The sequence below is a fragment of the Notamacropus eugenii genome, chromosome 4 (assembly GCF_028372415.1).
Source record: "Notamacropus eugenii isolate mMacEug1 chromosome 4, mMacEug1.pri_v2, whole genome shotgun sequence".
NCBI lineage: Eukaryota > Metazoa > Chordata > Mammalia > Diprotodontia > Macropodidae > Notamacropus > Notamacropus eugenii.
The window spans coordinates 198,291,707-198,316,194 of NC_092875.1; the positions used below are offsets into that span (position 1 = coordinate 198,291,707).

General features: G+C 39.2%; 1 protein-coding gene across 3 annotated transcripts in view; it reads right to left on the reverse strand.

The window, feature by feature from the left end:
* The window catches only part of KIAA0319 (KIAA0319 ortholog), a 143,186-nt gene that overhangs the window by 37,098 nt on the left and 81,600 nt on the right, over positions 1-24,488 (reverse strand). For all 3 annotated transcript variants that reach the window (XM_072603969.1, XM_072603970.1, XM_072603971.1), the window contains 3 exons: positions 11,790-12,018; positions 4,247-4,370; positions 655-787 (listed from right to left, as the gene is read on the reverse strand). In XM_072603969.1, the coding sequence (XP_072460070.1) occupies positions 655-787; positions 4,247-4,370; positions 11,790-12,018 (486 nt within the window). The remainder of the gene's footprint in view (positions 1-654; positions 788-4,246; positions 4,371-11,789; positions 12,019-24,488) is intronic.

Below are 24,488 nucleotides of genomic sequence, written 5' to 3' on the forward strand. Positions count from 1 at the left end.
CCTGCTCAGGCTCAGATCTCAGAAGCCCTGGCTTCTCTGGGCTTCCATGCTGGGCAAGGTCACCAGAGTTTGAACTCCAGGTCCTATGGGGATCATCTCTGGCACAGAATAGAAAAAGCTACCCCCAGGCCCATTTCTGGGAGTCAGAGCAAAAGAGAAGGGAAGTAATAAGAGATGGAAGTCCATCTGCTCTCTAATTTCTTTCTTTTTCTTTTTTTTTGGGAGGCAAGGTTAAGTGACTTGCCCAGAGTCACACAGCATCCACGCCCAGTGTTCTATCCACTTCACCACCTAGCTGCCCCTTTTCCCTCTCATTTTCACCCACATTCTCTAACTCCACCAGCACCTCCTCCTCCCCTTAATTTTCCAACTCAGGCTGAATTAACAAGTGGAATATGTTGTTGCTCAGTGAAATTATTCCTAGGCTGAGGAAGCTAGGACTTTGCCTGGAGATGATGATGAAATTTAGAGAATAAGAGCACTAGCCTAAGGTAGACACTTTAAGGTTTCCTAAGACATGCTTCCTCCCTCCAGGTGGTTACACCCCAGCTGACCTGCCTTGCCCCTTCTCTCTTTCCCTCTCACTGTTTGCCCAAAGCACCAAATGTCTTGCTTATGGCTCTGGGGATTTTTAGTGCATTTAAAAAGTGTTACCTGATATTTTCCCAGTGATAGAAAATGATGCCTTGGTCATCAGTGCTCCTGCTTCCATCAAGGACCGTACTTTCCACAGGAAATATCAGCTCTTTGTCTGGGCCAGCCACAGCTACAGGGGGACTGTTGTTTTCTATAATAACAAAACCAGAATGTGAAAATGAGTGCTTTTAAAATTTATTACCCATGCTCAGATTCCTTTTACAATGTTTGTTCTGAATCCATTTACATCAATTCACATAGTAATTGAACCCTCACAACCACTGATATACAGTTTCATGTGAAAATTGACGAAGGTCCTGCAGAACAGATTTAAAAAAAATCAATCAACATTTATTCAGTATCTCCTAAGTGCCAGACACTGTGCTAAACATTGAGGATATAAAAGGAAGCAAAATAAAGTCCCTGCCCTCAAGTGGCTTAAGATCTAATGGGGGATACAACATACAAAGACATACAAGGCAAGCCATATTCAGGATACATAGGAAATAATTAAGAATTAAGAGGGTTTAGGGAATTTTGTTGTTGTTCAGTCATTTTCAGTCCTCGGCAAAGATCCTGGAGTGATTTGCCATTTCTTTCTCTAGATCATTTTATAGGTGAGGAAACTGAGGCAAGCATGGTTAAGTGACTTTCTCTGGGTCACACAGCTCATAAGTGTCTGAGGCTAGAAGATGAATCTTCCTGATTCCAGGTTCAGCACTCTATCCAGGCAAGGCTTCCAATAAAAGATGTTATTTTAGCTTGAATTTAAAGGAAACTAGGGAGGTCAGTAGGCAAAGCGGAGGAAGGAGAACATTCCAGGTGTGAGTAAGTCAGAGAAAATGCACTGAGCTGAGAGACGGAATGGCTTGTTTGTGGAAGAGTCAGGAGGCCACGGTCACTGAATCAAAGAATATGTCTTGAGGAATAAGGTGTAAGAAGGCTGCAAAGGTAGGAGGGGGCTAGCTTATGAAGGTTACAAACATATTACAAGGATTGGACATTTTATATATGTAATATTGTCAAAAAAGGTTTCCATATTGGATATTTGTCTAAGTTGGCTTTCTTTGTCACTAGAGAGAGTTCAATCAAGGGTAGGGGTAATGACTGTAATGTAGAGCCAAAACTCATTTTTGATTTTTAAATAAATTTTTAAATTTTAATTATTTAAATTTAAATTTTTTAATGATTTCAAAATAAATGAATGAATGAATTGGATGAATGAATAAAAGTTCCTAGAATTCACAGGATTCCTTCTGGGGGTCTTGTTGTGATTTCTGCACAACCATATCCAAGCTCTAAATAAAATACTCAGCTGTTGGTCAAGAATATTTGACATAGTTTTCACATGACAGACATCTGCTACCATGTCTACCACAAGCATTTGTGATTAGATATGTGGTTACCATGCAGATTACTGAAGTGGCCCACAGTCGCAAGCAAACATGGCATACAAAATATGTTTTCACCAAAGAAGTACTAAAGGGTCCAACTAGTCATCAGGTGAGCTACTAAATACTGGACCGCAGTGGGATTGTGTCCTTTTCTGCCAAGGACAGGTCAACAGATTTTTAACTTTTCTTTGTCTTAGTTTCTTTATAAAATGAGAATTTGCCTTTCCTTTGGATTCACCAAGAAAACAGGAGAGAGAGTGAGAGCTCTGGCATAGATTCCCTTTCTTCCTCTAGAAGAAAAAGCTACAGATTCCATTTAAGCCAACAGAGCAGCTGGGGCACTACAAATTAAGGCATTTAAGAAATGCAGAGGTAGCTCATACAGCGGCTACAGTCCTGGACTTGGAGTCAGGCAGACCCTGCTTTCAAATCTAGCTTCAACCACTTAATATATGTGTGATTGGGAAGGCACTTAACTTCTGTCTGCCTCAGTTTCCTCCTTATCCTTATAAGGATAAAGTAAGATAATGATATTTGTATTTATCAGAGCTAGCATCAAAGTCAGACACAATCAGAGACAATCAGAGACATAGACATTTTGTTAAGGGGTCCCTTGGACTTGTTTTTTTGAGTTGTCATATTTTCCAGAAACACTGGACTCAGAGTATGTAGGAGGTCTTGAATGTGTCAAGGATAAAGCTCCCTACCTCTCCCCCACAAGCTAATATAATGTGTTGTGTGCCTCCCAAACTGGACTCCCTGTGTGTCCTTGGAAGCCAAGACAGCCATGAGACAGTCAGCACTAGGCTTGTGCAGCTGGAACTCTTGTACATAAGCAGACCACCATACTTCAAGATCTAGCAATTCCTAAGGGAAAAGAATGTAGTTTTTGCCATTGGCCTTGCTCCTCTCCTTCAAGAGGGTTTTTCTCCTTTCCCCACCTTTATTGCACTTTCTCCCCTCTTCCCTCCTTCCCCCCGTGTTGTGCCATGCCACATTAGTTGGAGATTTGTATTTCCTCCTCCATTTGTTGTACTGTCATAAATGTGCAAATTTCTGTATGGATTATTAACTCTTTATGTTCCACATGCATGTTCATTTCTCTTATAATAAACCTAGTTTTCACATATGTTTCATGAAATTGTGATTGTCTATTGACAATACATACAGAAATGAGGAAACTCTGAAACAGAATGACAAATGGAAAAACAGAAACAGACATTCAAGGGCTAAAACACTGATACAGAGAAAGACAGAAGAGGAAGACTGAGACAACATTTGTAAAGTGCTTAAAGTATAATGTAAACACTAGCTGTTATCATTAGGACACTCATATTTGACTCCTTTCCAAAAAGTAGCAAAGGCAGGAATAAGGGAGCTTAACAAAGACTTGTTAGTTAGATGGAGGTTGGGTACTTTTTTAGGACCTCAGAAGGCAAGGCATAGTTTCTTCCAGGAGCAGGCAATTCATCAAAAACTACCAAAAGTGAAATTACACTATAGAATATTGGACAAGAGCTCAGCAGACCTTGGGGGTCAAGAATGGAAGAGGAAGTACAATTCCAGATATTAGTAGGGTGATGGTCCTCAGGAACCTATTTACAAACAGGAAGCTAAAGTACAAAGTCAATCTACTTTGACTTGGCCACAGGACATCTGAGTGTCTGGCCAGTTTCCAAGAAGACCCTTCTGATAAAAGGGAGGGCAGAATGGGGGAAGGGATAATCAGAATACATGCCATCTTGGTGTGTGTGTGGGAGGAAGATGGGGAGAAAATTTAAAACTCAAAATCTTGTGGAAATGAATGTTAAAAACTAAAACTAAAATAAATAAATTTAAATTAAAAAAAAAAAAGACAAAAGAGACCCTCCTAAAAAGTGCCTGTATCCCTGAGGCAGAAGAGGAAGATATCTATGTCCATATCGAAGGATTCTAGCCTTTGAGCTAAAAGACACTTTAGGGGTCATGCAGTCTAACCTCTTCATTTTGTATGTGAAATCTGAAATTGGAGTGACCTTGAGGATAACTGCACTGTGATATTTCATCCCAGGGTTTGGAAATTAAAATTATAATGGGACTCTGGACTTAAAGGCAAAAATTCCTTTTAATTCGGGCCTTGATGTTTGCTGCTTCAATTCAATACCAACTCAGGGATTTAGGGCGAATTCCTCTCTGCTCAGAGTCAACAGGTCCAAGGTACTTCCATTCTCACCTACCAGGCTGGACGATCACAGTGACCTCAGCAGTGGACTGCTGTCTTGATGAATCTGTGATCATCAGCTGAAAAGTATAATCTCCTTCCTGCATTGCAGACAACTGAAGGTATGGTGTCCTCACTCCCTGGGCATTTGACAATTAGAAAAAGAAAGAAAAGACAAATATAGGATTATAGACAATATGTACAGGGGACCTAATAAGAAAATATGACATTATGCAAAACTGAGAGAGTTAATAATAAAGATATTTTGCTCAAGCAAGGAACGTTTGTATTTCTTCAGGGAATTGGAGATGAAAATCCAAAGCAGCAGAAATTCTCTGAGGCAGCATTTTATTCATTTGAGCTAACCTTTAGCTTTAATAGATGTTTCTCTCCTCTGTTGGTAATAACAGCAATTACTTCTCACATTTAAATGGAAGGTTATTATGAAATATTTACATTATCTTAATGTTTAACTCCCATTATAATTTCTTTATTTCCCTTAATAATAGCTAACATTTATATAAAGTTTTAAGGGCTGCAAAGTGCTTTTCATACATTACCTCTTTTAATTCTCACAGCAACGTAAGGTAGATGCTATGATTGTTGCCATTTTACAAATGAAGAAACTGAGACTGAGAGAAGTTAAGTGACTTGAGTAGGATCACACATCTAGTAAATGTCTGAGGCAGGACTTGAACTCAGCTCATCCTGACTATCCACTATACCAACTAACTGCCTCAAGATTCTCCTGCAAATATTTCTTCCTTGAAAACAGAACCAAGATGTTTATAGATCAGACTTTTGGAGCTAATTATCTAGTATAATTCCCTCATTTTATAGATCAAGAAACTGAGGTCAAAAAAGGTAGGGTGACTTGCCCAGGGTCATACAGCTAATTAATGTTAATTCTGGCATATGAAATTGAAACACAGATCTCCAAGTCTAGCCCTCTTTCCACCATAATCCTATATTTCTCTTAATTTCTTGGTTAATATCTCAATCATGTATATACTTCCATCTTTATTTATATCTATATTTTAGTACTTAAGTGTCTATATTTCTCAGTCTGTTTCTCCAACTATCTTTCTATATCAGAGTTTCCTTGTTTTTGTACATATATATCTCTGTCTCAGTCTGTGATTATATTTGACCTTGTTTCTAGGTCTCTGTCTCTCAGTCTGTATAACCTCTCTGAACCTCAGTTTCCTCTTCTGTAAAGTAGATCTTCTGTAAAATTAGATGGTTCAGCTAGATGATCTGGAACATTCTGTGATTCAATAAAATATCCTTCCTTGATGCTGACTTCCATACTTGATCTACATGTCCTCTCCAACAATACAGATCATTACCCTTCTGCACCTTCTCTTTCTGTACAATGTTTGTCCATATCCTCCTATGAATCTTCCATAGAAGGTCCACTCAATATGCTACCATTATCAATGTATATGCGTATGAACTGTCCATCCCTCAATGCTGCTACATGATGAGCCCCCCCTCTTCTAGTCATGCAACTCTTTCATGAAATTTTTACCTACTCCTAAAGATTTTTCACTGGTAATATATTGCAATCTGTTCAACCTTATCATACAGATCACCACTGCCATTTAGATGACCAATCATTTTATTTCTTCTGAGACTGCTGCATTATATGATTCAACAGGCCCAATTCATTTGTCTGTTCAAGATAAATGTACTGACAGAACAGCTCTACAAATTGTCCATCCAACCACATATCATAGTTTGATCAACATGTATTTTTCCTTGTGTTTTTTTTTTTCTGCTCAGAAAATTCAGCCTAAATCTTTTAAGTAATTGTTAATCTCATTTAGGAGGCTCTGCATGGTATCAGGCCTTGATACAATCAGCACAATATCATCCACTAAGGCTAGCATCTGGAGGACCTCCCTATCTCCAAGGAATCTCTCTTCCATTTGGATTCTGCACTAATGGCAAACAACTTAGGCAGATGCATAACAATTTGTTTTAAGCGTCACTTGAGGTTAATACTCAATGGTTGTTGAACAAAGTTATATGTAGTGTGTTTAATGTTAACATTTGATATCTTGTTGCAATGGCATTTTGCTCTATAAAATAAAATATTTTTTTAGTAGTAAAAAAATCAATATACACAGTGAAATCCTGTACTTTCTACAATTGTGTTCCCTTAAGGGATGTTGGATAGGGGAAGATATTTAGATTTAGAACAGACTTCAGATGTCATTTAGTCTAAAACCTTCATTTTACAAACGAGGAAACTGAGGCCAAAGAGATTAAGTGAGTTGTCTAAGATCATAGACCTAGGAACTTGGATTCGAATTCAAGTCCTCTGTCTCCAAATGCAGTGCTTACTCCACTATGCTGGGATGCAGTCTGTTATAGAGAATCATTTTCACACACATACTTGTTTCCTCTGCATACTATTATCAAGAATGTTCTCATCAGGGGGCGGAGCCAAGATGGCAGAGTAGAAACACACAAATGCGCCAGCTCCGAACCCACAGCCCATGAAATATCTGTAGTAAAGAGCTGCCAATAAATTCGGGAGCAGGAGAAGCCACATAACAGCGGAGCGGATAAGATTTCTGTTCTAGAGGGACCTGCAAACCTCTCACAAAAGGTCCGTCGCGCGGACCCGGAGCCCAGCCCAGCCCTACCGCGGCCATGGCACCAAGAGAAGCAGATCTGAGCAGACTTCAAGGACGGGATCTCCAGCAGCCACGCAGGTCCCTCCACCCACAGATGACGGGGGTCAGTGAGAAGGTCTCTTTGGTGGGTCGAGAGGGGAGTGGGGTGCCCCCATACTCAGGCCCCGTTGGGAGGCAGCAGCAGAGGCAGGAGCAGACCGGGGCTCCCCAAGCAGGCAGGAGCCCAGATCCATTGTTGAAGGTCTCTGCATAAACCCCCTGAGGGAACTGAGCCCGTGAGGCGGCCCTGCCCCCACCCGGGCAGCTGAACTTGATCTCACACTGAATAGCAGCCCTGCCCCTGCCCAAAGCCCTGAGGCTGGGAAGCAGCATTTGAGTCTCAGACCCCAAGCACTGGCTGGGAGGATCCGGAGGCGAGGTGGGTGTGAGGAGAATATTCAGAGCTCAAGTCACTGGCTGGGAAAATGCCCAGAAAAGGGAAAAAAACCAAGACTACAGAGGGTTACTTTCTTGGTGAGCAGGTTTCTCCTCCCCTCCTTTCTGATGAGGAAGAATGGTGCTCACCATCAGGGGAAGACACGGAAGTCAGTGCTTCTACATCCCAGCCCACTCAATGGGATCAGTTCTGGAAAAAGATTTTAAAGAGCTCAAAAAAATTTTGAAAATTATGTTACAGAGGTGGAGGAAAAACTGGGGAGAGCAATAAAAGACTTGCAAGCAAAGTATGAACAGCAGGTCAGCACCCTGCTAAAGGTGACCCAAAAAAATGCTGAAGAAAATAACACCCTGAAAAATAGGCTAACTCAATTGGCAAAGGAGGTTCAAGAAGCCAATGAGGAGAAGAATGATTTCAAAAGCACAATTAGCCAAATGGAAAAGGAGATTCAAAAGCTCACTGAAGAAAATAGTTCTTTCAAAATTAGAATGGAACAGATGGAGGCTAATGACTTTATGAGAAACCAAGAAATCACAAAACAAAACCAAAAGAATGAAAAAATGGAAGATAATGTGAAATATCTCATTGGAAAAACAACTGACCTGGAAAATAGATCCAGGAGAGACAATTTAAAAATTATGGGCCTATCTGAAAGCCATGATCAAAAAAAGAGCCTAGACATCATCTTTCATGAAATTATCAAGGAAAACTGCCCTGATATTCTAGAACCAGAGGGCAAAATAAATATTGAAAGAATCCACCGATCACCACCTGAAAAAGATCCAAAAAGAGAAACTCCTAGGAATATTGTGGCCAAATTACAGAATTCCCAGGTCAAGGAGAAAATATTGCAAGCAGCTAGAAAGAAACAATTCAAGTACCGTGGAAATACAATCAGGATAACACAAGATCTAGCAGCTTCTACATTAAGGGATTGAAGGGCATGGAATAGGATATTCCAGAAGTCAAAGGAACTAGGACTAAAACCAAGAATCACCTACCCAGCAAAACTGAGTATAATACTTCAGGGGAAAAATTGGTCTTTCAATGAAATAGAGGACTTTCAAGCATTCTTGATGAAAAGACCAGAGCTAAAAAGAAATTTGACTTTGAAACACAAGAATGAAGAGAAGCATGAAAAGGTAAACAGCAAAGAGAAGTCATAAGGGACTTATAAAAGTTGAACTATTTACATCCCTACATGGAAAGACAATATTTGTAACTCTTGAAACTTTTCCGTATCTGGGTAGTTGGTGGGATTACACACACACACATGCACATGCACACACTCATAGAGACAGAGTGCGCAGAGTGAATTGAATAGGATGGGATCATATCTTAAAAAAAAACAAAATCAAGCAGTGAGAGAGAAATATATGGGAGGAGAAAGGGAGAAATTGAATGGGGCAAATTATCTCTCATAAAAGAGGCAAACAAAAGACTTTTTTAGTTTGGGGAAAAAGAGGGGAGGTAAGAGAAAAACATGAAGTTTACTCTCATCACATTCCACTAAAGGAAGGAATAAAATGCACACTCATTTTGGTATGAAAACCTATCTTACAATACAGGAAGGTGGGGGACAAGGGGATAAACAGGGTGGGGGGGACGATGGAAGGGAGGGCATGGGGAGAAGGGTACAATTTGAGGTCGACACTCACAGGGAGGGACAGGATCAAAAGAGAGAATAGAAATAATTGGAAGTAGGATAGGATGGAGGGAAATATAGTTAGTCTTATACAACACAACTGTTATGGAAGTCATTTGCAAAACTACACAGATTTGGCCTATATTGAATTGCCTGCCTTCCAAAGGGAGGGGGTGGGGAGGGAGGGAGGAAAAGAAGGTGGAACTCAAAGTTTTAGGAATAACTGTCAAGTACTGTTCTTGCCGCTAGGAAATAAGAAATACAGGTAAAGGGGTATAGAAAGTTATTTAGCCCACCAGGAAAGAGGAGAGGATGGAGACAAGGGCAGAGAGGAATGATGGAGGAGAGAGCGGAGTGGTGATGGGGGCAATTGGAATGCTCGGTGTTTTGGGGTGGGGGGAGGGAACAAGGGGGGAGAAAATTTGGAGCCCAAAAATTCTGTGAAAATGAATGTTAAAAGTGAAATAAATAAATAAATTTTAAAAAAAAATGTTCTCATCATGTTAAAATATTCTCAGAAGATTTTGGAGAGATAGGAAAGTTGGCATATGGGTCATTACTGATATTCTCTCAGAGGCCTTTCCAATAGTAATAATATCCATGATTTTTTTCTAAGCTTTTAGTATCCTCCTTTCTTTCAAACAGCTTCTACTTGATCCCTCAATGCCCTCAAGGTTGTGCCACCCCTGCTTGGCATCTCTGTGTACAGAGAGAACAGGCCTAGTCCAACTGCTCTTCTCATTTTTGTTCATGCATGTCAAAATATCACCCTTGGGATGTCATTGTCCTCTTTGAGAATAAAGGGTGAACACCAGAGCTGCAAAGCCAGGTACAATTCCTTCATTAAACATTCTTCAGCATTCAAGAAACCTCAGGTCAAACTGAAGGAGGTGAAAAATATAAGACACCAAAGCAACAGCTCTCTCAAAGAGCCTCAGTCTAAAAGGGTAGAAGAGGTCTACCAGGGCCTAAAGAATGGACTTGAGTCAGTCACCTTAATGGACTGAGTGCTCTGCTTTGTTTTCCTTTCTTGCCCTCTGCTCTCTCCCTCCCTTCTTTCTTTCCCATAGATCCTTAAATGCTGTTAAAGAAAGCTCACTTCACAAAGTAGTCTCAAAGGAGGGAGGTTATGGGAAGCAACTCTATTCCTGTATAGGAAGGACTAAGGGAAGACCTAAAAATATTCCAAACTATTTTTTAAGATTTGAAAAAAGGTGAGGACTTCATGCCACATCACAAAATCATAATACTGAAGTGACCAGGTGCAGTAGAAGTAGGCTTGATTTCAAGTCTGAGCACTGGATTTGAATCCTGGCTGTGCTGCTTTCTTCTTGTAACCTTTGGCAAGTCACTACACTGGTCCAGACTGAGTTCCCTCATCTGTAAAAACAGGATGTTGGATGAGATGACTTTCAAGGTCCTTTTCAGCTCTAAATCCCATGCTCACAAGAACTATTCCTACTTTTTCATAGAGTACATTAAGAATTGTGAAGTTGGAATCTCTATATGAGGGTCCCAATGGTGGAATCTCAGAACTGACAGGGACTTCAGAGGTCTTCTACTCCACCTACTCCAATCTCTGTCGGAAGAAGAATCCCATCTGCAATACATTTGACAAGTGCATTCAGCTTTTGCTTGAGGAGGAAGCCACCACCTCCTAAGACAAAACTTCCACTTTGCCAGCTCTGATGGTTAAGAAGTTTTTTTTTTCTTACATCAAGCCTCTTTGCAACTTATATCCACTGCTATTTATTACCCCTGTAGCCAAGCAGTTGAAAGTATATTCCCTCTTCCACATGACAACCCTTCAAATAATGGAAGGCAGCTATTAGGTACTCCCTTAGAAGTCTTTTCTTCTCCCTAGTTTCAGCTAATTACTGTATGACATGAACTTATCATCCTTCACCTCTCTGGTCAGTCTCCAGTTTATTAATAGCCTTCCTTAAGTGTGGTGTCCAAAACTGACCATTCTCAAAGTCTCTCTGAAGAACTCTGGAAGCAATTGGGAGCCATGGGAGACATGGGAGACACTGGCACAGGACCAGCCAACAGAGCGTGCCCGCATCAAAGAAGGTGCTATGCTCTATGAGCAAAACAGAATTGCACCAGCTCCAAAAAAAAAGTGAGGTGCAAATTTAGAGACCTTTCCACTCCAAATGCTTATATGGACTATTTGTGTCTGACCTGTGGTGGAGGCTTTCAAGCTTTTATTGGTCTGATCCGCTATAGGGGTACCTTGACCCCAACGTACAGATGTCATTTTGATCTTCAAAAATGAAGGACAATAACCAAGTCCCAAGTCCAAAACTGAACAAAGTACTCCAGATTCAGTATGACTTGGACACTTTGCTTATCTTAATATAGTCTAAGACCACAATAACTTTCTTGGTTTGAAATATCAAACTATTAACTAATGCTGAGCTCCATACTCTTGGATCTAGTCCTACCTTTTGCTTTCTACTTCAAGTTTCCCTATATACATTGTCTTAATCTTCTTGAGGGCAGGGAATTTATAGAATTTATATTGCTTGAATTTATATCCCTAATGCTTAACATAGTACCATGTACTTAGATAAGTACGTAACAAATGCTTTTTCATTCATTCATTCACTTAACGAGGCTAGTAGGGCTGAGTTACCAAAAGTGATCAGTTTTTACCTACGGAACTTTTGCAGTCCTATACATTCATAACTCTAGGAGTACCTGTGATCCTCTTTCAGCATCTCTAATGCATCAGAATAAAGATATTTCTGAACTCATCTTCTTAAGCCCCAAAACAAAATCCAGATTCAGTTGAGACAAATTCTTCTGAAGCCGATAAACAAGAACTTACCTGCATGGCTACTACTTTGCTTTTACTATGTTGGCTCAGTGACCACTCATAGCTGACAATCTGGTGGTCATCGCTGCTCTGGTTTCCATTGAGGGTGATGAAGTTCTGTGGTAAAGTTATCACCTGGTTTGGTCCTGCGTTGGCAAGAGGTGGATAGTCCACAGGTTTGTTGACTATTAGTAATGCAGTAGTAGAGTTTGCAGCTCCATCTGAATCTATTACTGTTAACCTATGGAAAGGAGAAGGAGAGGGAGGGAGAGGGAGAGAGTGGGGGAGGGGGGAGGGTGGGGGAGGGGAAGACAGAAAGTAGGGGAGGGAGAGACAGAGAGAGAGAAGGAAGGAGGGAGGGAAAGGGGAGAGGGAGAGGGAGAGAGGGAGGAAAGGAGAGGAATAAGGAGAGAGGGAGAGAAAATTTATTACATTGGTATTGGGAGAACCTCCCTACTTCCCAAATTTTAAGCTTAGATGCCTTCTATTTCTTCTAGATGTTTCTTCCATTTATAGTTTCTCTTCTTCTATAAATAGTTTATAGTTTCTTGTATTTATAGTTTATAGCTTTTAGAGTTAGACTATCCAGTACGTAAGTCTGTTAGGGATATATTGAGGTAAAGGAAGCAAGAAGTTTGAAGATGGGACTAAAGGGGGGAAAGCCTGAGGATATTTTGAAGATAAAGACGTACTTTCCATAGGGTTGCCGAAAGATGGTTAACATAAAAAAGGAAAAGGTGTTTCTGAAAGATAAAGAGACGATCATAATAATAATTTTTGGACCAGTATTCTAGATCTCAGCATAGCAAGAAATAAATATTTGTACCAAAAGTAACAGAAGGCACTTAACAGGCCCTTGCATGACAACTGACGGCTACAGAGCAAGATAACATCTCATTTCTAACACATCACCATTGCAAAAATAACAGGTGACCTATGTCTTCACATGCTGTCCTATGCAAAGAAAATTAACATCATAGAGTCAGAGCCTGAAAGGAACCCGGAGCTTATCTATTATAAACTTCTCTTTTGAATCCAATTAAGAACTGAGTCCTAGAGATATTAAGTAACCTGTCCAAAGTCACACAAGTATTATCAGGTCTATTATCAAAGTCAAATCCTCTAAACCCAATGCTTTTCCCATTACATCATGTCACCCCGACAAAACCTCTGCTTTATCAATAATTTACCATCTATTACAATACTATTGAAGGAAAATAATATAAAAGGACATCTTGATAATAGAATAAAAACAAGCTGAGGTTTATGTGCTCTGTGGGTGGGTCCACACCTGTTGCAGGTAGTTGCTAAGTTAGCTTTAAGTTTCACATGTGGACTGGTTAGAGCTACAGAAACAAGTGATCACCTGGGAAGGCATAATGGAGAATGTGGTACATTTTTGAGAATTTATTAGATCAAAAGATTTTAGTGTAACCTAGAGCTCAAGTTTGGGTATTTGCATAAGATTGTCCTCATTGGTGGAGAGAATGATTAGTCAATGCTCTGTGCCCATATGAAGGGCAGAACTGGCAAGAGCTTGGGAGAGAAGAGTCCTTCTGCCTCCTAGCCTGGAGAAAAGACATTCCTCTTTAGGGAGAGGTCCTTGGTGGTCCAGGATGAACACTCTGGAAAAGAAGCCAACATGTAAAGGAGCCAGTGCCTTGAGCATGTCCTTATTCCAGCTTGAGGCACCAATGACTTCATGAAATTTCCCCTTGGGTAATTTTAAGTATTCTCTCATTGAAGTTGAGATATCTCACTCCCAGCAGGAAAACTCATTCCCTTGGTTTACTTTTTGGTATATTCTCATCTTTCTAATTTCTGTTTGTGATCAGCTTGACTAAATGTGTTTATTTGCTATTCAAGACGTGTGTGTGTGTATAATGTGTTTTATATAACTAGAATTAGGTAGAATCAAGCCTTTGCATATTGTTTAGGGCATTCCTTGCTGGTTGAGGGATAAAAACCAAGAAAAACAATTTGAACCTCAAAATTATGTGTGTGTGAACACATACATGCATGTGTATATAGATATATGCATGTAGGTATATGTGCATGTATATACGTATACACATATGTATGTATATCTATGTGTGTGTATGTATAAGCACATATCTATACATACACTGTGTGTGTGTGTGTGTGTGTGTGTGTGTGTGTGTGTGTGTGTGTGTGTGTATTCTATATTAGAGTCTCCTCTGTGAGGAGAAGACAGTAAGTCAGTCTCCTGGTCTGAGTCTCCTGTTCCTCTGCTGGGAGGAATCAAATCAAAGATCTGTGCTTCCTTGAGAGCCACATGTAGACAAATACACATAATCTATATAGGTAAAACAAATACCCTACCATAATAGTGTAGACTTAAGAGTTGGAAAGGTCCTCGGAGGTCATCTATTCCAACTATCTCATTTTAGGGTTGAGAAAATTGAGGCTTAGTAGGATTAAGTGAGACACGGGTAGTAAGTGGCAGAACTGAGATTTAAACCTGGTCTTCTGACTCCAAATCCAGTGGAAGAGCAGTTGGTTCAGAAATCTGACTTTAGAATGTAAAAAGAATTTCAGTGCATTCTGTATCTGGGAAAAATAACCACAAAATCTAATATGGCTTCCTTAAAGGTTTGGCATTTACCATTAAAAAAGAATTAACATTTCAGTTTTCTATGTTAATTTAACTCATATCTCTCAACTAACCATTGAAATGATTATTCTCACATTTTACTTTAAAAGAAAAACAAACATCTTGACTCTACTAATTAATCTTTGATTTTTAGTGAAAAGAAGCACTGGTTATTCTTTTGGAACTCTTTTGGATGGCATGTTATCTAAACAACTCTTTCATAGGGACTAGTATAACACGAAACTAACTGGAGCCTTTCAGGTAGGGCAAGAAAAAACCCACCCTTGCTTTCTGAGAAATCCTTCTCTTTGTAATGGAAACAGTAACAGAACAGAGACATCCTGGAGAAAAGCAGAGCTAGCCATAACTAGGGCCACACAATTGGAGTTGAGTCTTATGTACTGATGGAGGGTAGGACTGGTGGGAGCAGTACCCTTCTTCCACAGCAATATACTATCCCCACACTTGTAAGTCCTCTGCCAGCCCATGACTCCTCAGGAGTTGGGTGGGAAAGAGGTAGATCCTAGGAGAGGATGACAGAATGGAGTCATAGACAAGCAGAAGCAGGGAGGAGAGGGAGGAAGAGAATTTGTAACTTAAAATTTTAAAAAATAAATGTTAAAAATTTTTACATATAATTGGGAAAATATTATTCAAAAAATAAAAATAAGTGTTGATCAATTGATTGAAAAGCTTATATTCAAATAATACTATTGTTGACACCCCCCAAAAGGAAATTGAACTTAAACAGAAAATTGGGGATGTCATAGACATTTATAAAATGAAATCAATGAGATGATGCCATCACTACCAAAGAATCTAAGAATTAGTAGCACTGACACATTTCAAGACAATCAATTTTTCCTTTTTTATACTTAAAGAGGTCATAATAATATTGTTTATGGAATGAAGAGATGAATTCTTAAGAGTAGTTAGAAATAAGATTATAGAATAAAAAGAAGAAAAGCCATCACCTCTCCCAAGATTTCATCATCAAAATGCAAAAATGTTTAAGAAAACAATATTAATATAAAAAACAATAGGCAAGGAGTGGCAGGGATGCATCTTGCCATCTGTGCCACTCTTGATCTGGTGAAGAAGCACAATAAACCTATAAAACTATAGACTCCTTGAAGGCAGGGACTGTTTCACTACTGACTTAGTATGTCCAGCATTTGGCACAGTGCCTTGCACAGAGGCACTTAAAGATTTGTTGATTCATTGCTTACAACTGGAAATTTTCAGGCTCAAGGAAAATAGTATGAAATATACATGAAACTAACCTTTTAAGGCAAATTAATTCTTTAAAGGGAGGTAGGGAAGAGCCTGGATCCTATCCTCCATGTGTAGAGACACAGTGAGACTATTATTGTGAAGACCAAACTAGAAGAAAGGAAGAAGGAAAAGAGAGTGGGGAGAGAAAATCGCCACTTTTATTTTTAATTCGAAACTTTAGTTTAGTTTAAATAAATTTCAAGCTGTTTCAGATTGGGGGGCGATATTTAAAAAGGAAACCAAATTAAATCCACTTCTATGTCCACTGTTCTTTTCTTATGAAATTTATATGATCCTGGTACATCATATTGTTGCTCTGCAATAACATCTACCTTAAATTTCCATTCATCTGCTTTCTTTTGAATATTTTTCAGGTTGAAGGAATATACTGCTCCTCTTGCCATTTGTAAAGCAATCTTCAGAAATTATATCCATACCTTTATTATGCTTTGTCCCAAAGGTAGGATTCATGATCATAGTGTCAAAGGACTTGGACGTTGTATTGGATAAAGAACACACGCTGCACTTTCTTTTTAAACTCTTTTTCTTGCTAGTACTTTCAGCACCCTATAAATTTCAGTACCCTTGGGTAAAGCCCCAGTAGTCCTGCCCTAGTTATATGCACTGATCCCTATAGGTGGAAATTTATTTTGAATTCTAACAACTATAGCTACTGGCCACCAGTCGTATCACCCCAAGGTTTTTAAGTCTTGTCCCCAGACTCTCCACCTCCAGCCTGGCTACTCCTATGTTGTAATATGCTACATCCCAGTCCAAAGGCTACAGCCACAAATCCTACCACCAGGTTAAAGACCACAGCCACCATGATCAGCTTGAGCCCAAGGTGAAGCTCCTAAAGTAGTGGTATCTAGCCAGGAATCTCCTGTCGTCCCCACAACTGCTATCACTATCATCCCTGAATGGAAAAGGAGCAAATGGGATTTTAGAGGGAGAAAGATTTACAAAGGTTTATTCACTTATATGCAGAGAACAATGCACAGAAAAACTGGACTCTATAACCACTGGGAAGGAGGAAGAAAAAGAAAAGGAGTAGAAAGAGGTGGCAGGGAGGAAATAATACACTCACCCACAAGAGAGTCAACAAAAAAGTGGGCATTCCTTTGTCGGGTAAGCAATGACTGAAATTTATCCTTACTTCTCCCCAGAATAAAGTAAGATCTACTAAATGCCCTATGACCACCTTTTTAATTACAGGAATTAATTCTTTAATGGACTTAAGTCATGCTCCATCACTTAAAATCTTTCATCATAAAAGACAAGATCCAAAAAGAATCTTTAAAAAATAATTTAAAGTTATCCCACAGAAAGAGATGAATATGACAAAAAAATTACATAGCAAAGAAATATTACAATATAAAATATCCAAGGAATGCAACTTCTACAGAAATGCATGATCAAACATTTTTAGAATTGAGGCAAAAAAACAAAACAAAAACCAAAACACCAAAGGATAAAATAAATGAGAACAAATGCAATGAAGGAAATAAGAGAACACTAATTCAGTTTTTAAGCATAAAAAGAGGTATATTAAATTTAAAATGGCACAAAATAAACATCATTAAAAGTAGCAAATAACAGAAATTTATACTTTAGGTGGCTAGGTGGCTCAGTGGACAAAGCTCGGGGCCTGGAGTCAGGTCTTCAAATTCAGCCTTAAATTCAGTTGTGTGACCCTGGACAAGTCACTTAACTCTGTTTGCCTTGGTTTTCTCACCTGTAAAATGAACTGGAAAAGGAAATGGCAAAGCATTCCAGTGTCTTTGCCAAGAAAACCTCATATGGGAAGTCCAAAGAGTCAGACATAAATGAACAACTGAACAATGGTTATGTAGGATACAGTAAAAAATTTGGAAGTCAGGGAAAAAAAATTCAAATCCTAAATTAACTAGAATTTCAGAGGGAAATGAAAAAGAAACAGCACTAAAAACTGTATCTGAAGAACTCATTGGAAACAACTTCCCAAAGTAGACAATAAAATTAGTATCATTCTACAAGTGAAAAGAACTCACAAGAGCCATCCCAACATAAAGAAATGCTAAATGCAAGTCCCCCAAAGGATAAAATAAATAAATTTTAAACTGACAAAGTAGAGGAAATTCTGAGTAAAAAGAAAGAAAAAAATATGCCTATTAGAATATCATCATAGTTCTCAAAATGGGAAAAATGACAAAGCTGGACCAAAATACACATAAGTTTTAAAGGCATAAGTCATCAAATTGATCTTATAACTTTGAAAGTTTCATATATCATCAAAAGAATATTTTTCAAAGACCAAGTATAATTCAAATAATGTATCAACCAAAAACCAAAATTTTAAATATCCTAAATGAAGGCAAAGATCCCCAGTCAGCTGCATGATGAGCTCTAAACCAAAAAGGAAAAAAGAAAATGAAAAGAAATCAATGAAGAAAATATCCATAGCATATATAAACATAAAAGCTAAATATCATAAATATTTAAGGACAGATAAAAATATTCAAGGGCAATCCCTAATGGATAAATAAATTGTAATAGTCTTTTCTGCCACAACCCCTGCCATAATCCAAGATGAACATATCGATGAACCTAACACTGATCTCCCAGTTCATCAATCCCCTTAACTCCCAGGACTTGTATATTTCCACTCTTCCTTGGCCCCTCATAAGGGTGTTCACACTTGAGATTTCAGGGTCAACCAAAATTGTTCCACCTCCAACATCCTCAACTATGAAATTCTTCTCTTTGAGCACAATCTCCTGCCTTTCACCTCTCCCACTACCTAACTACTCCTAAACCCATTCTTTATTTTTATGGTTACACTGTGTTCATTCTGTTCCTCCCTCTTTCCCCAACTCATTGTCCTTATTCTGGCTTCACTTTTTTGACCCTGTAGTTACCCTTTCAATAAAGCATCATCCTCCACCTTTGAGTACCTTCTTGTCTCGCATACCACTGTTTCCATCCCAAAGTCACAATCTTGGGTGGTCTTTACCATATGCTTTCTCCATGTCTACTACCAAGCTACACAATGATGGAATTATGAAACGACAAATATACTGACCCTTAACTGTTGCACAGCAATCCTTTTGGTTATCTTTGATTCCCTATCATAAGCCACACAGCTACTTGTCTTTCCTCAAATAGATCCTTACCTTCTCACTAGACATCTGACATCATATCAGCTACCTCATCCTCCATATTCCACACCTCAAAAGTGCTCTGTGTTTCTGCCCATCTTCTCTCCTTTTGCTCTAGTGTCAAAAGACAAGGTTGCCCTCCTCTTTGCCAAGGCTTGCTCCTTCACTTACGTCTTGGATGCCAAGCCTTCCCCTACCTTCCATGGAGCTTGCCCCAGTAAGCATTCTTTCTTTCTTGGTGCAATGCAGCTGAAAGAACACTGGATTTGAAATCAGAATACCCAGTTTCAAATCCTGCCTCTCATATCTGCTACATTAGGGATTTGGGGTAAGTCACTTAATAAGCAGTCAAGAGTAATTTATTAAGCACCTACTACGTACCAGGCACTGCTTTAATCATTGGGGTATACAAAGAGAGGTAAAAACAATTCCTGCCCTCAGGAAGTTGACGCTTTAATAGACGATACCAAAAGAAACATACTTACCAGATATATACAGGATAGATGGAAATAGATCTTACAGGGGGTGGCTTTAGCAAGCTAGGGAGACTGGGAAAGATCTTCTATAGAAAATGGGAGTTGAGCTGGGTCTGGAAGGAAGCTAGAGAAACTAAATCAGAAGTGAGGGGTCCCATCAGAGCATTCCAGAAATGGAGACAGCCAGTATAAAGGCACAGACTTGAGAGCTGGGGCACCATCACAAAAGTTAGCGTAGCAAGATTATGGAGTATGTGGAAAGAAATAAAATGTGAGATGATTAGAAACGTAGAAAAGAGGCAGGTTAATGCCAACAGAGGACTTTATATTTGGTCCTAGGAGTAAAAGGATGTCGCTGGATCTCAATGAGCAGTGAGAGACATGGTGAGGTCAGATTTACACTTTAGAAAAATCACTCAGGCAACTGTGAGGGAGATGGATTGGAGTAAGCCCAGACTCAAACCATGCAGACCAATTAGAAGGCTATTGTAATATTCAGGTAAGAGATGATGAAAGCTTGAACTAGGATGATGGCTATGGGAGTGAGGAGAAGTTATGAAGGTAGAAACAAGAACTAGCACTCGATAGGATAAATGGAGTGAATGAGAGCAAGGAGTCAAGAATGACATTGAGAATGTGAACTTAGTGGTACTACTCCTAGGGAGTAATAAGGAAATTCAGAAGAAAAGTTTTGGGGCAGGGGGTAGATAGGTAGTGCAGTGGATAGATTGCCAGGCCTAGAGTTCAGAAGACTCATTTTCCTGAGTTCAAACCTGGCCTCAGACACTTGGTAGCTTTGTAACCCTGGGCTGGTCACTTATTCCTGTTTGCCTCAGTTTCCTCATCTGCAAAATGAGCTGGAAAAGGAAATGGCAAAGCATTCCAGTAACTTTGCTAAGATAACCCCAAATGGGATCACAAAGAGTCAGACATGACTAACCAACAAAAATGGTAATAAATTCTATTCTGCATTTGATGTGTTTATATGATACCCAATTCAAGATGTCTAATAGGCAGTATGTAGGATTAGAAAAAGGAAAAAAGTAGGGATAGATCTGAAAATCCTCTACATAAAGATAATAATTGAACTCATGGGAGCTGCTGCTGATGGAATCCTAATAAAGCTGCCCCCATCCCCAATATTTTAACTTACTTATAGGCCCCACTGAACAGCAGGCCCACTGCACCTACCAATCACTCATACACCCTCCCCCTCCCCCCCACGACACACACACTCAATATCCTAACTTCTTTATATATGCATCATGGCTCACCAGAAAAGGTGTGTCCGGGAACTCATATATCTCACAGAACAGCAGGCATTTTCATGTAATGGGATCCCAGTCACTGCCTCTGGCTAGCCACTGCCCCTAGACCCATTCCTTATATTTCCCACAGAAACAGCAGGTGTGTCCATGCCCTCAACCACAACCACATCCATCTAGTCTCAGACAGGACCACAATACTTGGTCAATCAGAAAGCAGCAACATCAGGATGCCCAAGCAGGATGTGGACCCCAAAACAATAGAAGGGACTTTTCCTAAGTAGGTACCTGTGCAGCTAATAGTAAAGAACTGACCTAGAGGGAACTTATGCCATAGAGAGGCTTGCTATAATATCATTATCATACATACATATGCCCCCAATGGTTTTTCTATATGCATTGTAATGGTACACACAGTTTTACTATGGCTGGGACCCCTCCCCTATTACCTATTCCCTTAACAAACTCCTCCTGACTTTATAATATTCATAATTTGTTATGTAATTGCATCTTTACCCAATAAAAACCCATCCTGCTTTCTCTGAAGTTGCTGATTCCTTTTGGAACATAGCCTGCTTCATGGGAGGCATTGATCTCAATAAATGCCTAAATCTGGATTAGAGGTGGTCTGACTCTGAATTCTTTGAGACAGTTCCATCACAACACATCACAAAACTGCAACACTGAAACTAAGTGAGATATAGCACAGAGGGAAAAGAGAAGAGGGTCCAGGAAAAAGTCTTAGGGAACACCCACAATGATGGTGACATATGGATGAAGATCCAATAAAGAAGAGTGAGAAGGAGCAGCCAGTGTAGTGTAACTGGGGGATAACCTCAGAGGGAAGATGTTAACTGGGCAGCGAGGGGAGGTGGGGAAGAAGGGCTGGGAAAGGCCTTTTGCAGAAGGTGAGACTTGAGTTGAGTCTTGAAGAAAGTCAGGGAAACCAGGAATTGGAGAGCAGGAAGGAAAACATTTCATGCATTGGGGACAGCCAAAGAAAAGGCACAGACTGCTTTTTATTACTTACTCAAATTTTTTTCAGCAACAGACAAAGAGAAGTTAAGAAGATGGCTGTTGGGTATAACTCAGGGTTAGGGTTTGGATTTTTAGGCCTCAGTTCTTTATCTGTAAAATGGTATACTTAGCCTTTCAGACCCATTTCACATTTAAATTTTTGGTCTAATAATTCCTTTCCATTATCTACAAATACTATGGTCTTGCCTAGTCTAAACAAACAAACCAAAATACCCCTTTCCAATGACCCTACAACCTCCCACTCCAACCTATTGTCTTCTACATTAACTCTGAACTGCTTTTCACTGTGGAATTTTTAGAAAGTCATGTCTATTCAATCCTCTTCTCTGCAAAAGCAGCTTCTGTTTCCAATTTTCCTATTTTCGTTGAGGATACCACTATTGTTACAGGCCTTAAGACTCCAAACCTTGAAGTCATTTTGCACTTCTCTCCCTCCCTCCCTTCTTCCTTCCTCCTTTCTGTCTCTGTCTCTATCTCTGAGTCTCTCCACATTTATGTCAATTCTACTGGCAAAATCACCCTCATAACTATCCTCTCCTCCTTTCTAACACCTCCACCACTCTAATTCAGACCTGCTACAACTCTCTCCCCTATGCTTTTGTGTAGAAAGTATAGATTGAGAGACATATAATATAGAAAGACAGACACACACACATATATCATGGGAGTTATTGGCTCTGCTCTCTCCCCTCTCCAGTCCATCCTTCATACAACTGTCACAGTTGCCCCACAATCTTCCCAATGCAGAAATCTGTCACTTCTCCACTCAAAACCCCTCAGCATCTTGTCTACAAGATAAAATATAAACTCCTTAACGTGTCATTTAAAGGCTTTGACAATGTTATTTCAAACCATTTTTTCCATATTTATTTAACACTACTTCCCTTTTAATACTCTATTTTATAGTCAACCATTACTTTTTCTTAAACTTAGCATTCGAGTTCCCCCACTCCTTCATTTCTACCTGTTAAAAGCTTTCTATGTCTTTAAGAAAAAGTTCAAGTGCCAATACCCTTCATGAAACATCTCCCCAGTGAACTTGATTTTTCTCTACTTAAAATTTCCACAGTATTTTTCCATATCTCTCCTTTGTTCTTATCACTTTCTTCTACCTTCATTATGTTTAACCATAATACTTGTTTTCCATCATTGTTATCTCCAAGGCAATGTGCACAATGGTACATCATTAATAAACATTTTGGATCAATTAATAAGCATTTATTAAGTGCCTACTATGTGTCAGATACTGTGGTGAGTGTTGGGGATGTGAGCAAAGAATCAAACATTTCTAACTCTCAAGGAGCTTAAGTGAATGAATAAATGAAATATCCAAACAAAAGCAACAACTTGTAATTTTGTACCTTTCTCCCACATACCTTGGTTCACAACTTTGGTGTCATCCTGGATTCCTATGTCTCTCTCTCATTGCTCATACAAAATCTGTTGTCAAATCCTGTCTTTGGCAATATCTTTAACATGTCTCATATGCTCCCATTCTCACCGCTGCCCTGTGCCATGCCCTAATCACTTCATGCTCTGACTATTGCAATAATCTTCCGGTTGGTCTCCCTACCTCAGGTGTCTCCCCATTCCAATCCGTTCACTTTGCTGTCAAGCTGATCTTCCTAAACTGTAGAACTGACCATATCACCCCGCTATATTGAACTCCCTATCATCTTCAGGACCAAATATTAAATTTTCTGTTTAATGTTCAAAATCTTTATAACCTGGCATCCTTTCCAGTCTTCTTATCCCTTCCTCTACCCCACATATTCTTTGGTCCTGTTAACATTGGCTTCCTTGCTGTTCATCTCACAAAATAATCCATCTCCTGGCCCCAGGCATTTTCTCTGTCTCCCATGCCTGGAATTCTCTACCTTCTCAGGTCCTCCTCTATTAACTTCACTGCTTCCTTCAAGACCCTGCCTAAAACCCCACCTGCTACAAGAAGCCTTTCTCAATGCCAGTGCCTCCTTCTGTTGATCTTCTCCAATTTATCCTGTCAGTATCTTATCTGAACATATTTTTTTTGCATGTGGTCTCTCCCATTAGACTGTGAACTCCTTGAGATGTCTTTTTCCTTTCTTTGTATTCCCCATGCTTAGCAAAGTGCTTAGCACATGTTAGATGCCTGTTAAATGGTTGTTGACTTCTTGATTTGCTGAAGGTAAACTATCACTGGAAAAAAATGTTCAACCTCACTAACAACCAAAGAAATGCAAACCTGGAAAACTCTGAATTATCCCCTCATACCTTTTAAATTGGACATAATCATTATGTGATTATGCAAAAAATAGAATATGAATGTTGACAGACTTATGCAGAAGCAAGCACACTTGTATACCAAAGATGGAACTACAAATTGGTAGAATCTTTTGAGAAAACAATCTAGTTATATGATATAAACCCTACAAAAAAAATTCATTGCCTTTGACCCAATAATTATATTGGAAATATATCCCCTCCATATTAAAAATGACAATTAGTTATTAAAAGTTTTTTGATAGTAGCATCACTTATAATTGAGAAAAACTGAAACAATCATCAGAGTCAAACTTGGGGGAAATGGCTGAATAATTGGTATATCAATGTCATAGAATATTACAATACAATTAGCATTCTATAATACAATTAAGTATGAAGACTGGAAAGTAAAATGGAAAAATTTAAATGACTGTGATAGTAATACATATTTACATGCATTTATACAATATATACTCATATGCACACATATTATTATCCTTTCATGTGGCAAAGCACCTGGTGCTGATTCTATTCCATCTGAGATTTACAAGGTAGGGGGACCATTGCTCACACAAAAGCTGAATGAAATTTTCCAGGTTATAAGGCAAGAGAAGGTTATCCCCCAGGAGTTCAAGGATGCCTCCATTGTCCATCTCTATAAG